General features: G+C 39.0%; 1 protein-coding gene across 8 annotated transcripts in view; it reads right to left on the bottom strand.

Annotated features, from left to right (window-relative positions):
• Positions 1 to 16984, bottom strand: part of LOC112524372 (protein PIR) — a 57852-nt gene that overhangs the window by 34647 nt on the left and 6221 nt on the right. For all 8 annotated transcript variants that reach the window (XM_025134156.1, XM_025134160.1, XM_025134161.1 and 5 more), the window contains exons 4-8: positions 11586 to 11650; positions 11390 to 11467; positions 7075 to 7194; positions 6912 to 6982; positions 5950 to 6042 (exon numbers count right to left, since the gene is read on the bottom strand). In XM_025134156.1, the coding sequence (XP_024989924.1) occupies positions 5950 to 6042; positions 6912 to 6982; positions 7075 to 7194; positions 11390 to 11467; positions 11586 to 11650 (427 nt within the window). The remainder of the gene's footprint in view (positions 1 to 5949; positions 6043 to 6911; positions 6983 to 7074; positions 7195 to 11389; positions 11468 to 11585; positions 11651 to 16984) is intronic.

Here is a 16984-nt window from a genome sequence, read left to right as displayed (position 1 = left end):
ACAACTTTTGAAGTCCATGTTATCTAAATATCATTTACCTTTACAAAACAAGTGTGCTAGTACTTTTTGTGATTCATGTTCTGTTGGCAAATCGTCTAAACTTCATTTGTTACCATCTACTTATAAAAGTTCGCACATTTTGGATTTCGTTTTCTGTGATGTATGGGGGTCCGCTCCTGTTCCTTCTTTTGATGGTCACAATTATTTTCTGTTGTGTGTTGATCATTACTCCAGATTTATGTGGATCTTTCCATTAAAACTAAAATCTGATGTTTATGCCACTTTTAAACGATTCCTTGCGATGGTTGAAAGGCATTTTCAAACCAAACTGAAATCTGTCCAAACCGATTGGGGAAAATGTTTTGTTTGGTGAATGTCCAAACCTACTCGGCATCACCCATCGCCTCTCATGTCCCCATACAAGCGAACAAAATGGCTTTGTTGAACGACGACATCGACATGTTGTTGAAACCGGTCTTACTTTACTTACTCAATCCTATGTTCCACAACGGTTTTGGCATTGTGCTTTTGACACTACAGTCTATCTTATTAATCGAATGCCATCCAGAACCAACTCAAACACCTCACCATTTGAACATGTGTTCAAACACAAACCCGATTTTTCCTTTCTTCGGGTTTTTGGATGCCAATGCTACCCTCATCTCCGTCCATGCAATAAACATAAAATTGACTTCCGCTCTACATCTTGTGTGTTCCTTGGTTACAGCAACGCTCATCATGGCTATCGGTGTTACGACCCACAGTCTGATCGTCTTTACGTAGCCCGTCATGTTCGATTTAATGAACAATCATTTTCTTTCCAAACATCTCCTCCAACCACTCCAAATCCTTATGTCTCCACCTATCCCAAATCTGACCTCCCACCCACCTCTTCATCCTCCACAGGACCTAATGAACATTCTGCTCCACCAGAACCGACACCCTCCACCGCACCTACAGTGCAAACTGTCCCACAAGAAACAACACCTACCACCACCCCTCCTAATGACCACCCTACGGCCCAACCACCCCTTATCCATACCTATCACCGCCGTTCCATAGTCACCGAACCACCACCGCAGCCTACCCCTACCCCTAACCCCCCCTCCTCTACCACCGAACAACCCACCCGTACTCGACCACCCAACCTACGCCCCAATCCCAAACAAACCAAACCTTACAATGCCTCCTCATACCATACCCATCATTCTTCACCTGACACCGAACCGACCACCTTTACTATTGCTAACGGGTACCCTCAGTGGCATACCGCCATGGCTGACGAGTATTCGACGCTGATGCGGAATGGTACTTGGACATTAGTACCACGCGTTCCAAATTCCAACGTAATTGATTGCAAGTGGGTATACAAATTAAAAAGGGACCAAACAGGGGCAATAAAACGTTACAAGGCACGACTAGTAGCCAAAGGGTTTCGGCAGCAACCAGGCATTGATTATTAGGAGACGTTCAGTCCCGTGGTCAAATCGACCACCATACATATTGTTCTATCTTTGGCCGCAACACAGAAATGGTCTCTAAGGCAACTTGATGTGAAAAATGCCTTCCTACATGGTGATCTCAACGAGACAGTTTATTTGCAACAGCCACCAGGGTTCGTTGACCCGGACAAACCCGATCATGTTTGCCTACGTCACAAATCCTTATATGGATTAAAGCAGGCCCCTAGAGCGTGGTTTCATCGACTTTCTACGGTCCTTCATTCTCTTGGCTTTCAGGGCTCCAAAACGGACCCTTCCTTGTTCATTTACTCCCACAGGGGCACCATTTTGTACATGCTAGTCTATGTTGATGACATTCTTTTGACAGGAAACAACCCGRAGGCTATTGACAAAGTGGTACAACATCTTAGCCAATCTTTTGCTGTTCAGGATATGGGTCGCTTGTCTTATTTTCTCGGTATTGAAGTGACCAGTCAGGGTCATGATATGATTCTATCACAACGGAAATACATCCTTGAACTCTTGCAACGCGCAGGCCTGTCTAATGCTAAACCGACTTCATCTCCTATGACCACTAATGCTAATCTTGCTCTTGGTGATAGCGTTACGTTTGCTGATCCGGTCAAGTACCGCCAAATTGTGGGTGCCCTTCAGTATGTGACATTGTCTCGTCCGGATATTACTTTCGCGGTCAACAAAGTCTGCTAATTTATGCAGTCCCCCACTGAAAATCATTGGACGGCAGTCAAACGAATTTTTCGTTACTTGCAAGGCACTGCCGACTATGGTTTACGAATCATGCATGATTCAGGCATAATCCTTCATGCCTACACTGATTCTGCTTACAACTCCCTAACTGGCTTCTCCGATGCTGACTGGGCTGGTTGCCCTGACGACCGTCGATYCACTGGGGGATATGCTATCTATCTTGGTTCAAACCTAGTATCATGGTCTGCACGAAAACAAAGGACTATCTCTCGATCATCAACAGAGTCTGAATACAAAGCTCTAGCCGATACTGTTGCTGAGCTCGCATGGCTTCAAACACTACTGCGCGAACTCTGGGTTCCTGTGAAGTCGGTTCCTACCTTATGGTGTGATAATCTTGGTGCTACGTATCTTTCAGCTAATCCTGTCTTTTATGCCCGTACCAAGCATGTAGAAGTTGACTTTCACTTTGTTCGAGAAATGGTTGCGCAACGGAAGCATTCAGTTCAGTTTATATCTACAGATGATCAGATTGCAGACGTGTTTACCAAGCCGCTACCTTCACAACGGTTTCTCCTATTACGGTCCAAGCTACAGGTCGCTCCCCGGCCTTAGCTTGCGGGGGAATATTAGACAATTAAGTGTGATATATATATATATATATATATATAATTATATTAGAGGGTCTAGAGTGTAAATGTATCTCTTATATATATCCCTGATTGTAATCGGTATACACACAACACAATTACCAAGTTTATCTGTGGCCAATGTGGTGGAGGTAGAGGTGGTAATGGGCAGCGATAGTGGTAGACGATGGTGGTGATGATGGTTATGGTGGAGGAGGAGGTGGCTAACGTTACTAATGGTGGTGGCGATGGGCAGTGGTGGTCATATGGTCGTATAGGTAGAGGCAGTAGTGGTTGGTGGACAACAGTCCTTGTGGAGGACGTGAAGATGGTGGATAGTGGTGGTGATGGTAGTCGACAGTGGTGGAACAGATAGTTCTGCCCGACGTGGTGGAGGTAGTAGTGGTGGTGGCCTAGTAGGCAGTGGTAGCGGTAGCCAAAGATGGTGGTGGTGGTGGTGGTTATGGTGGAGGTGGCCCACGGTGGTAGTTGTGGTGGAGGTGGCCCACGGTGGTAGTTGTGGTGGCGATGAACTGTGGTAATGGATGGCCGACGGTGGTTGTGGAGGTGGTGGAGGGGTTGCTGTAATGGAGAAGGAGGTGGAGGTGGCCGACGATGGTAGTGGTGATGGCGATGGATGGTGGTGGTCGGTGGTCGACAATGGCCGTAGAGGTGGTGTAGGACGTTGTAGTGGATGAGAAGGTGGAGATGGACAACGATGGCTACTGGTGGCCGTCGGTGGTGGTAGCAGTTGCGACTAGCGGTCGTAACCATTAAAACAAATACCATAATAAGGTTATATATCAAGCGAACACTTTTTCTAAGCAATTTAGGATTTACATAACTAGATTTAACTTCACATTGAAATTTTCTTTTCTTAATCTAAGTTCAATGAAGTTTTAAGTATTAAATTTTCTTATTTATTTCTATTTCCATTATTGTCTTTTACGTTCTTGTACTTTAATTTTCTTTAAGGCTTTTTATCTTTTATGCAATTAATTTTCTCATTCCAAGTATGGTAGGCTAAACACCTAGCTTGGGTGTGGGGTAAACTTAAGATTAAAAATCAATTTTTGGTGGTGGAAGTTGTTAATTAAATAGCAAATCTTTCCAACCAATCTTTCAAGTATATATTGCAAAATAACATCCATGGATAAGCTAACTACTTGTTTATAAGTGTGTTGGACATAGAGATAAGCCAACAAGCACACGTCAACTTGAATGATATGGAGGTAGACTCGAGAGAGCTACTTAGAATCTAGGAGACTCATTTTCGTTCCATTTAGCTTATATAAGGAAATGTTTAACCATTATATAGACTCTAGCCTTATTAGGTCTGTGGATTTGTGTCAATCTAAATCTCGAGAGAGTACCTTAAAGAAGTATTGGTTGGATAAGACGAGTTATTTGTCGGACATGCTACAGTACTATGATATAGCATCCTGCCAACCTTATTTGGTTAAATATCTTTACGGACCCCCATACCCTAAGCTCTATTTTAGTTACTTACACATCGGTAGTTATAAAACACCTCATAAAAAATATTTCCTCGAATTCACCATCTGAAGTTAGCCTTTCATCTTGAGATCTACGATACTTGGTCTTACCATTTTATTACTTGAGAAGGCGATAGTGTTGACACATGTATACTTGCATGAGTTACCACTTAGTGTTGTAGGAATACAATATCTAGCACATCAATAAGGTATCATGTCATCTCCCTCGTAGAGGGTTTGGAACAAACTTTTAAAATCCTAATGCTTAACCATGTTTTGCAATTTCCATTTATGTTAACGTGTTAAGGTAGCAATAAAATTGGCAACGCACTTTTTGTCCCTTTGTTTATGACAAGTTACAAATCAAATTATGAAATTGAGATATTCTAAATCAAGTTAATGCAAGCCTTTTTCCAATCACTATGGGAGTCTGTTGGAGACTGAACGTGGAACCAGGGCATTAGAGCAGAAAATATTGGCTTAGGGAACACTAAAAGTGCATTTGTATCTGAGATTGGATTCTAAAGACGCTTGTTAGTTGTAACAAATTGCAATATAAACTAGTCCCCAATTCTAAAGTTACCTTTACAACTTTACAAGCATCATGAGCATGTTCATTCACTTTCATGTTATTCCACTTGGTATACCATCCGTCAGATAAATATTACCGTAGCTATAGGTTATTTTGAGAAGTGATAAATATTTGAGAAGTAAATAAGTGATCCTAGCCCTTCATACGGTATTGGATTTGACTGGTCAAGAATTGCAGCTTTGACTGGTCAAAATTTGCAGCTATGCAAAAAATAGAGGCGGTAGCTTCGTAACTTTAACAAATAGGCGGAAAACGGGTTAATATGTGAACCCGTTGGATTCATATATGAACTATTTTAACTGATTCACATATGAACCCGTGTGATTCACATATGAACTAATCAACTGATTCACATATGAACCCTTGTGATTCACATATGAACCCTTGTGATTCACATATGAACTAATTAACTGATTTACATATGAACTTGTGTGATTCACATATGAACTAATTAACTGATTCACATATGAACATATAGTTCATATGTGAATCACACGGTTCATATATGAACCTGTTTGCCGCCTATTTGTAGAAGTGATGGAACTACCCCTCTATCTTCAGCATACCCATATGAGGAATGCGATTCACAGTCAAAGCCACAAATGTCAACCAAATGAAGGACTAGGATCACTTCTTTACTTCTCAAATACTTACCACTTCTCAAATGAACCTTTCCTTATTACTGTATTTGTATTTGATAAAATTATGTAAATTCACATTCGCAAATAGTAAATTTATCAAGACCAACTATAATCATTGTAAAAATATCAGGACATATTCTTTGACCTTTTCCTGCATAGTGATACTTCAAGAATTCAAAGAAATAAGTGGCCGTTCAGATTTTTCCCAGAAAAATTAAGAAAAAAAAGCGGCCATTTAGGTCATATGTCAAACTTGGAAGTTGTTGAATAAGTGTTGCCTATAAACATTTGGACTCGAACCGACACTTCTCAAAAAAGAAGGAAAAGAAGGGCTAGTATAATATTTATAGAAACACAATTAAAATCAATTATATTCATAGAGACAACCAGATGGGACAGCATGATAAACCCCAAGCATACCTTTTATACCACGAGAAATCATTAGGTATACTAGCTTTTGCATTTTTCAGATGATCAAGTTGAATCAAAACATCAAGCAACTTCAACATGGACCTGCATAAGAAGAAAAAGAATGGCTCACAAATGGTTTTGGATCAACCAACAACTATGTCACATTTGGTAGTATAGAATGTGAACTGAAAGCACATACACCAATAATTGTAGACATGTTTCCTTTCAAATTTCAAATATAAGAAAGTAATTTTAAGTAGATCAACACCAGCATAGAAAACTTTGTTACACCTGTATGAACATGTATTATTGATAATTCCTCATAAGTAACAAATGTTAGATGAAGATTACCATGCTGAATGACACCTCAACTAGCAAAAGCAGATAGAGAAGCTAGCACTAGACATAAAATACTGGAAGGCACATTAGTATAGCTAACAGCTGCTTACACTAGATTACAGAATATAAAAAACGCATTCTTTTACTTTACTATCACAAAAATATGTTCATTATACCATACTCGAAAAGCAGATATCATACTCGGTATTTTTGGCAAATTGTTGGGTCAGAAAAATCGGTTCCTTTGTGAGGTTATTCTCAAAGTTCAAGGAAGAAAGCATGCCAGTCTTTTTATGTTTCCTATTAAACCAATAAGTTTGTAGGCTGATACCGTTTAAGAAATGAGACACGAATAATATAAAAGATATAAAATATAACTTCGTTTTACCCGTCACATATACGTATCAATTTACCACATAAGCTTTTGCTTAGATTCCACTAAGAGGGGGAGAAAATCAGAACACAACTAATACTTTTTATAACGAACTACTAGAAGGATCATGTAGCAGGTTAAAAAAACTCGCATATAGATCACCAAACACTTGCTAAACGAGGTAGGTAAAGTCATTTTCATTTTTTAACTGTTAAGGAACTAAAGATTAAAATAAAACCAAGAGAGATCAACAATGCACCAGAGATGAGTTACAGTGGGACCATTGATGCGTCTCTCCGGCCTCGAAAACCGCTGCATATCCGCTGCTAACTACATTAGTTAGAAGAGTGGTTAGATGACAACTTGGAAGAAAAGTTGAATTAAAGTGCAAGACTGGAAGATGATTAAACCAAGGCGCATACTTTAGATGCAGCAGATGCTTGCCATCTTTGTATCTCACGAAGCCGACTCATTTCCAAGTCCAACACTTGATAAGTTTCTAGATACAAATCAGCCTGACTTTGCTTCATGGAATCTGGAAGCTGGCAATTAATTACAGATTCCACTTATATACAAATTCAGAGAGCAACAAGTGAACAGAATATAAGCACAACTTAAAAGAAAATCAATAAGCTGATACATTGATGAACTTAAATTACTTGTAAATGCCGCTATGAATGTGTTATGATAAAAGTGTAATATATTACTAAGGTCTAAGGTGCTGTTTGTTTTTTGGAAAATACCTCTTATTGACCATTTATGTCTTACCGGATAAGAGGTTAGATTTATAAGACTGTTTATTTATATCTTTTGTGATAAGAGATTCAAACCTCTCACCATCCTCTTATTGGACAAGAGGCTAACCAACATTCTACCGTCCTCTTATTAACCTAATTGATCCCTCTTTCACCATTCCTATAATCTGCTCTTTGTAACTGCATTTAATTCTCTCTACCCGAAACAGCGTTTAACCCCATTTGATCTATCTACATAAAGATTCAATTTTCATGTACTCACTGTGATCATCCAACCATTCATTCCTTGAATCGTTACCAATGGCAGAGCAGAAACAACAGCTCTTTGAACTCACAATGGAAAATTGAAGGTTATGGTCTCCAACTATAGTTGCATCATTACCTCCTTGTTCTTTCCCAATAAAGATGTTATTTTCTGTTCATAGATGGTATTTTTCTCCCCTTCTCACTTTTTGTTTGCAGTTATGTAATTATAGATAATGTATGGGATTTTGATTTCTGAAGGAAAATTGGATGATATTGTTCTTGCATTTGACTCTTTGAACCCTATGTAGTTAGTTCCATGAGAATTGACTGCAAAAGCAACGTGATCTTCTTGTTTATCCCAAAGAAATGCACTATTTCTTTTTTCAGAATTAGGGTTTAACAAAGCACTCACTCCTTATCATAAAAGTATATGATTCACTTTGAGATAAAAGAACAAATTATTTACTTCAAAACTTATATAAATTCATTTAGTATTAGGGTAAATTTTGATAGCTGCATCGGGGTTTTAATTAAACTACAAATTGGAAAAGGTTGTTTCATGATTGTGACAAGATCCGTATCTATTCAAGCTTCAAGGCTCTGGATTTGAACCCAAATGTTCAATTCTAGCCCCATTTCTGGGAGCTGGAACGGTGGCAAATGATATTTGGACATGTTTTATTTAGTATTTTATTAATTTAGGGGGTGCTTGGATGTGCCTTTATGTTGATTATGGCAAAGCCGAAATAATCAATTTAGACTTGACAAAAACTGATTATGATTGTGATTTTTGAGACTTTAGAGTCAATAATCAAACTGTTATTAGAGAAAGGATTATTGAGATGAATGTAAAAGCGGATTTCTTTTTATATAAATTCAACATTATAATATTCTAGGGGTAAAAAGACAATTACACACATTCAGCCATTTATAAGTTTACAAAAACAGTCTTATTGATTCCGCTTTCATACTTCAACACCACCTCTTATCAATAAGTGAAATAAGACTTCAGAGTTTATCACCTCTTAAAAAAACAAACAGCAGCTAAGTGAATAAAATTGAACATGTAATAAATAAGATGGATCCGTGGGCCTCGAAAATGAATGTCAGAAAACCCATCAAAATACTAATCCTAACGTAAGTCTAATTCTAGCTCCTAATACTCCTCAAGTAAAAGAATAGATACCAACCATCCCCAATTTGACAATCAAAATAGAGAGAATTTCAAACAGAAAATACCAAGAAAAGTAAAAACAAAGCAGAAAGAAAGCAAGCAAAATAGAAATGTGATCAGAACTCGAACAAGCTCATTTTCTTCCCATGTTGGGATCATGTGAAGAACCCAAGTGCGGAACAGCAAATAACTCATTTGGCATTAGCAAAATTGAGGAAACAATTGGGAACTCATGGAAGGTCCACAGGAGGAAGAAACAGAAGCCGAATCAACCAATCTAAACAAAATCCAAGCAAAGTAAAATGTTTTCAAGCAACTCCAAAGAGCAGAATCAAGTCCGGAACAAACAAAACAAACTATATAGTGACAGTCAGGAAAATCTAAAGACAGTTGAGCAAGCAAATTCATATATGAAGACACAGCAGGCTAGCACACACAACATTAGAACAACAAGCAGAAATGGGTTGTAGAACCAGGAGAGAACCAGGCAAAGAGATTACCAGAAAAGAGAACTTGACTGATGAAAAAACTAAATAGCAAGGCCAAACCAGGCGGATTAGCTGGATGAAAAACTGGACAAAAACATGACTCAGTTGGCAATTAGGTAATAGCTCCTGAAGCCTTTGGATGCCCCAAGTCAGTCCCTGAACTTTCAGAGAATCACAAAACTGACCCTAGACTCTTTGGAAAGAAAAACAATCCATAACTACGTGAATTGCAAACAATTTGGTGGACCTACAGAAAACTACAAGGCAAACACTCGGCCACTAGGGGGGTGCTTGGTTGAGGTGATAGACGATAGGGGGTGGCCGGCAGGCTGGGTGGGGAATGGAAATAGAAATCATTAATGGTGCCTAATTTGTTATAACGAAATGAGCCAAGCATTTCTTAACAAATTTAGGGGAATGAATCCCATTCCCATTTCCATTCCCTAAAATGAATGAAGCTCCCCTAAGTTTTCAAATATTGTACAATTCCCACCCCTGAAATTTTTGGCACTCCCTAATAGCTATAAAACTTTTAAAACATCAGATCTAGAAACAAAACTTCCAGGTGCCAACAAAGAAGACTTTGAACATCCTAAACCAGACAAAAAGGACACTAAAAGGTGGTGCAAGACTGGTGAGGCAGTCAGAGGATACAAACTGCATGACTGAACAGGGCTCTTTGAAAGTTGTTATAATTCAAATGGTGTTGGTTCTCGGGCCTATTCTATTTTTACAAGAGGAAGTCACTATCCTCAGTTGCCTTGTCTCTGCATTTGAAATCCCCCCCCCCCCTTGTTTTTCAGCCCTAGACTGTGTTGTATTTCTTTTGTTTGGCAAGCCTATCCTTACTAGACTCATGACCTTTCTCTATTTGAGTTTGTTCTTTAGGATTCCTTTGCAGGGCTTGTCGAGTAACGGTTTGGAAGCCACTCTTTAGAAGTTCATATGCACTCATGCATGAGTAATCACCTCATTGGTCAGGATAAGGAGGAAAAGGTTCAGACTGACTTTGCTAGGAGTTAAGACCCGTGAATTTATATTTTCATGAAACCTAGCCTGAGAAAAACTCACATCAGAATTATAATAATGAATGTGACAGGGAAGAAGGGTTCCTTGGTTTTAGTGGTCAGATTGGAGGTCAAAGAGCCTTGTTGAAACTTACAAACCTCAAAGCTTCAAGTAAAGATGCTTGATGGAGGAGAGAGACATTGTCGGAGGCGTGCTGAGACGATGGTGAATAGAACAGTAATCGGGAAAGATTAAGAGCCTTTGACAAGGACGTATATTAGTCTAACAAGCATTATTGGCACTGGCCTGGAAGACAAATGGCTAAGCCTTGGTGGTGGAGCTAACTACGATACCCCAAGTCTTCTATGGAAAGAGTGACATTAACAATATTCTCACCATCTCTTCATTATTGGCCATCCTCTGAACACCATTAGGGCCATATTTTTCTGTATGTGGTTCAGTTATTTTGGCTATTATACTGAGTAATTTGATTTCAAATGAGTGTTCATTGAGACTGCATTTATGAGACTTAAAAATGATAATAAATTAACAACTGAAGGACAATAAGGCAGACATAACATATACATTATGTAGAACAGTTCCAATCACCATGAGAACAGTGGCCCAAGAGCACCAACCCACCCAAGTAACCCAGATGTACTCCACTTCTTCAGTAACTTCATGCTGACAGTACAACATGTCTTTTCTGGCTTCAGGTCAAAAGGGATTTTTTTTTGCACACTTAGCACTAGACCAATCAGCAACCTTAACAAACAAAGACTTATACTTCCACTCTGCTAAATTGCGGAATGTCTGGGAAAATAAAATATTGTGTAAATGATATTTACATAGAACAAGAAAAGAAAAGGATTTGTTATTGAATTTCCAAAAGTCAGCAATGAAAACTTAGGCTGGGAATCTGGGACAAATGTGATTCTCTCTGATGCAGACAGATTAACTTCATAAAGCTTACTTGGTAGGATTTAGGAATTGTCCACAAATGTTTTTGCATTACATCATGTCATCATAAAAAAGGAATTATTTTTATGAATTTTCTTCTTCAAACCTGAGGAAGTGCTTTGACACAACTCCGGTATGCATAGAGTACTGATACCATCTCCTTGCCTTCTTGTACAAGAGTATTCTACAAAATATGTAAGAAATTATTTTAGAGGTATTAACCATAAAATGTACAGAAAGTACTAGTGAACATAGGTCCAGAATTTCAAGATATAAAATGAAATGATAGAAGAGCAAGATACCAGTTGATTTAGTGCTTTTGTGTCCTCTGATAAAGATAGCCGATATGCATGGACATCACTATACTCTGCAATATCAAAGAAAAAATTGGTAACATGAAAATTTTGTTGTTATTTTAGCAAACTGCAAAATACAAAGAATATGCATCTCAAAAAGGGGAAAACTGAAATCAACATCCATAATTCACTAAATTTTAATCGTACGAGAGTTTTCCTTCCTTCTATATGGTGATAATCCTGTTATATTAACAGGGCACAAAAAAATTTATCCATTACTGAGGGAAGAGACTATATATCTATACTACCTTATAAAGCATATTTGTCAAAGTATTAAAAACAACTCATAATGCATTGATTTTATCTCTTAATTACAAAATTATAAGTTCAATGTACAACTTGTCAAAGCTAAACTTAGGGCTTCTCTCCCAAGACTGGCCGCTTTCAAGCGTTCCCTGCTATTTTACGTTCCCAAGGTGATGATTCAGAATTCATCTTCCCCAGAAGACTATTCGAGCTCCCAACGTGATTATTCGTGATTCAAATTATCTTCCCCATATAATAATTGGTTAGGGTTCTTTTAATTATTCAATTTTTGCTTTCATCTCAGACACGCTAGCTTCCCTCCCCACATAACGATTCACATATTGATTTCCCCAATATGTCGATCCATTGCTCTTTATTCCATACAGTTAGGGTTTTTTTCATTTCAAGGGTCAATTTTTATTTTTGTTTGTTATGGTAGTGCATTTTCTTCCTGTTTTCTACATGTTCCGATTTAACATGTGCATATTAGGTGTTTGGTGAAATGCATCAATAAAAACCATTACTCAAAGTGGTCATCAACTATGCCTTTTTAAACTGCCCCGATAGGAGCTGAAGATAGCCAGAAGAGAGAGCTAACTGTCTAGCTTTGATCAGAGTCGGTGCTCTTTTGGTCACCATTATTGAGACGGTAGTTGTTCTCAAGCTTCTTCCTCCAAGGTATCTGTATTAAATTATTATGAAACTACCCACAACTTGAGAAACATTTTGAAATTGTGCTGAGGTCGGTAGGCCATATCATACAACATATTAGTGGTTTAACCTCTACGAATCAGTCGTTAACTCAATGATGTAACTTTAGTCAGGTTCCAGGTGTTTTAACAATTTAATATTGTTTTTATGGTCAATTGTATGAACATAGAAGTTAGTTGTTTTTCAACGAAGGGGAGGTTATATGCTATCAAGTATCTATGATTGTACGAATATAGAAGTTATTTTTGGTCGCCGTTTTCTTGTTTTTATGATGATAATCTATTTCTTGATATTTGGGTCTGTGTTGGCTTTCCATTTCGTTCTGGCCACATTTCTTGGTGATCAAATCATTTGCTTATTAGTATCTGAGTCTGAATACCCAGCAACAAAACTGTCTCCTTTTCCTCCATAAATGAGACCCACATCAGCTGAACCCTTAAGATACCGAAAAATACGTTTCACAGCAGCCCAATGTTCCTTTCCTGGACAAGCCATATAGCGCGAAACGACACTAATGGCATGAGCTATGTTAGGTCTAGTACAGACCATAACATACATAAGACTTCCCACAGCACTTGAATAAGGAACTCTGCTCATATACTCCACTGCAGCTTCTATTTGAGGAGCCAAAGCCACCGACAACCTGATTTGCAGATGATGGAGTGCTCAAAGGCTTTGCCCAAGCCATACCAAACCGAGAAAATATCTTTAAAATGTAACTTTTCTGTGACAAGAAAAGTTTATGTCTAGATCTGTCTCGAACTATGTCCATCCCAAGTATCTTTTGAGCACCCCCCAATTTTTCATATCAAACTCAGAATTAAGAAGTTGTTTCAACCTCTTAATTTCAGCCATATCTCGAGCGGCCACCAACATATCATCCACATAAAGTAGCAAATACACATGCGAACCATCATCTACTTTCTTATGATATATGCAGCAATTATAAGGGCTTCGATTAAAACCATGTTTCACCATAAAGCTATCAAATTGCTTACACCACAAATCCTCCGGTTGACGCATATAAATTTCTTCTTCAAGATCTCCATGCAAGAACGTTGTCATAACATCCAACTGTTCCAACTCCAAATTTTGTTGTGCTACTAGTGCCAACAGCACTCGAATGGATGTATGACGCACCACCAGTGAGAAGATTTCATTATAATCAACCCCTTGCTCTTGATTATAACCTCTAGCCACCAAATGAGCCTTAAATCTCACATTTTCAGCTCCTGGCAACCCTTCTTTGCACTTAAAAATCCACTTACAGGACACAACTTTTCTGCCTTGAGATAATTTCACCAATTCCCAAGTCCTATTTTTGTGAAGGGATTCCATTTCTTCACTCATGGCTGCTATATCAGCCTCCTTTGTTGTGATTGCTTCTCTATAAGTAGGCGGCTCAAAGAACTCCAATTCTTCAACAACTTGTAACGCATAGGCCACCACGTCATCAAAACCATACCGAATCGGCCTACCAACTTGTCTTCAAGGCTTGTCTAACGCTATGGACCGAAATTCCATAGGCTTGAGTTATGTTACTGCACTGTCCAGAAACATTCTCACCCTTATTAGAATCATTTAACTCATGCTCCACCTGTTCAGAGATCCTCTCCTCTGAGTCTTTTGAAGAAGATGAAGTAGATGAATATCATACGTCACACAACATACTTCCTTCATCAAATATTACATCACGGCTGAGAATCACCTCTTTCATCAAGTGACCAGATTCTATACCCTTTTACTCGAGCACCATATCCATAAACAACCCCTTCTTTGACCTTGGTTCCAACTTTCCTTCACTCACATGGTAGTACGAAGGACAACCAAACACCTGTAAATTCGTGTAATCAGCTGGCTTACCAGACCACATTTGAATAGGGGTTTTACAACCAATTGTTGTTGAATTCACCAAGTAACAAACCGTGTTTAACGCCTCAGCCCAAAAACCTCTAGACAGCCCTGCATCTGACAGCACACATCTGACCCTTTCTAGCAGTGTTCTATTCATCCTTTCGGACACTCCATTTTGCTATGGAGTGTGCCTAACCGTTCGGTGCCTTGCAATCCCTTCATCTTTACAAAACTGGTCAAACTCATTCGAACAAAATTCCAAACCGAATCATCTTTCACCTGTCAATTCAATGAATGCACTCCCTATCGATGATCTTGAATCGGATCACTTCCTCATGAGGGGATGAATCGAGAGAATTTTGAGAACCTAAACCTGTGCTCGAGAGATAGCTGTCCATACACTGATAAGCCCTTAATTTTAAGGCTATGCCATCCTAAGGTGCTGCTAAATAGATGCTATTTTGCCGAGTTCCTTAGAGAGAGTTGTCTCGCGCCCCTAGGTATTCTCTACCTACCCACCTATGTCGGTTTCGAGTACAGGTACTCTTTTGTTGAAGGTCGTTCCTTTTCTTCTGTCTGAATCGATATTATTCCATTCCAATTCCGGAACCAGAGAGCTCCCCCGTGAAGTAAATCATCGCACCTACGGTCCAACCGAAAAGGTTGAATAGTCAATTGATTTAATCCTTACTACATACTACATCAACATTTCAGACTTGCCATGGTAAGGAAGAAGGGGGGAACAGGCACACTTGGAGAGCGCAGTACAACGGAGAGGTTGGACAAAAAGTGGTTTTTGTATCAATCTAAAGTCAGCAAAGCACAAGTCCAAGGAAATAAAATATGAAAAATCAAACTTATTAGTTCGTAACCTCTTCATCTTCTTCCCAACTTGATTTTCAATGAGAACCTTCCATTCTTTGAACTTCTCAAACGACTAACTCTTATGTTTCATGATAAACACCCATGTCATCCTAGAGTAATCGTCAACAATTGAGAGGAAATAATGGTCACCACCAAGAGAAGGAACCTGTGAAGGACCCCAACAATCAGCATGTAGATAGTCCAAAGTAGACCCCAACCTCGCTCTCCTTTGTTTTCCAATGATACAATGCTCAAAAAAGCCTAGTTCAGCAACTTCATGACCTCCAAGAAGTCCTTGCTTGTTGAGCATAGGCATGCCTTTCTCACTAACATGCCCTAGCCTCATGTGCCACAAGAGTGTCAAATCTGACTCGTTTTTACCAGAACTAAAGGCTGGTGATGCTGACCCAACAACCGTGTTGCCTTCAAGCGCATACAAGGTACCTTTCTTGATTCCTTTCATCACCACTAATGCACCTTTAGAGACCTAAAGTACTCCTTTTTCACAGTTGTACTTGAAACCTTTGGAATCTAAGGCTTCCAAAGCAACCAAATTCTTTTTCAAATAAGGTACGTGATGAACATCAGCCAAAGTTCTCACTACCCCGTCGTGCATTTTGATACTTATCGAACCTATAACAGCAACATTACACGGAACGTCGTTCCTCATTAAAACACTTCTTGCTGCAACCTTTTCATAAGTATCAAACTGGGCCTTATTCAGTGTCATGTGGAACGAATACCCGGAGTCAAGAATCCACTCATCTTGCTGCCTTTAGAGTCAACTACTGAAAGAACCAGATCAGCCTCTGAAACCGAATCATCTTTACCAACAGTAGCGAATGCCTTCTCATTTCGTTTTAGACATTCATTTTTCCAATGTCCAAGATCACCACACCTATGGCATACATCTTTCGGGCTTGCTTTCCATCCTCGAGCCTTCGATCTTGATCGACTTCTTCCTTTCCACTTGCCTTTACCTTTCTCTCGACCCTTTTCTCTACCTTCATTTACCACTGACAAGCCAACAGACTGACTTTCAATTCCATTTCCGGAAGCTTTATGGCGTAATTCTCATGAATGCAAACTTGATCGAACTTCTTCCAAAGTAATTGTGTCCCTTCCAACCACAAATGAGTTGACAAAATTTTCGTATGAGGGTGGCAAAGAAACCAATAAAATGAGGGCAGCATCTTCATCTTTAACCTTGACCTCAACATTCTTTAAATCCATAAGAATGGAGTTTAACTCGTCAAGATGTTCCTTCAATGGCATCCTCTCCTTCATTCACAGCGAAAATAACCTTTGCTTTAACAACTTGTTTGTTAAAGACATTGTCATGTAGAGACTTTCAAGTTTCATCCATAAAGATGTGGCAGTCTCCTCATCTACGACCTCGTAAATCACTTCATCGGCCAAGGACAACAAGATGGTGTTGTGAGCTTTCTCATCTTGTTGATTAAACTCAGCGTCAGCCATTTGCAGATCTTTCACACCAGCTAGGGGAGTCCAAATTCCTTGTTGTTTTAGAAGAGCTCTCACTTTAATTCGCCATAAGCTAAAATTAATTTTTCTCAGTAAACTTGTCGATCTTGATCATTTGTGGAGGCATCACTAAAATCTTGATTGAATCGAGGCAAGTGCTCTCGATCACCAAAGGATGACCAATT

The sequence above is a fragment of the Cynara cardunculus genome, assembly GCF_001531365.2.
Source record: "Cynara cardunculus var. scolymus isolate 2C chromosome LG 13, CcrdV1, whole genome shotgun sequence".
In the NCBI taxonomy this organism is placed as follows: Eukaryota; Viridiplantae; Streptophyta; class Magnoliopsida; order Asterales; family Asteraceae; genus Cynara; species Cynara cardunculus.
The sequence above is the reverse complement of the archived record's forward strand: the minus strand, read 5'-3'. Positions and strand labels throughout refer to the sequence as shown.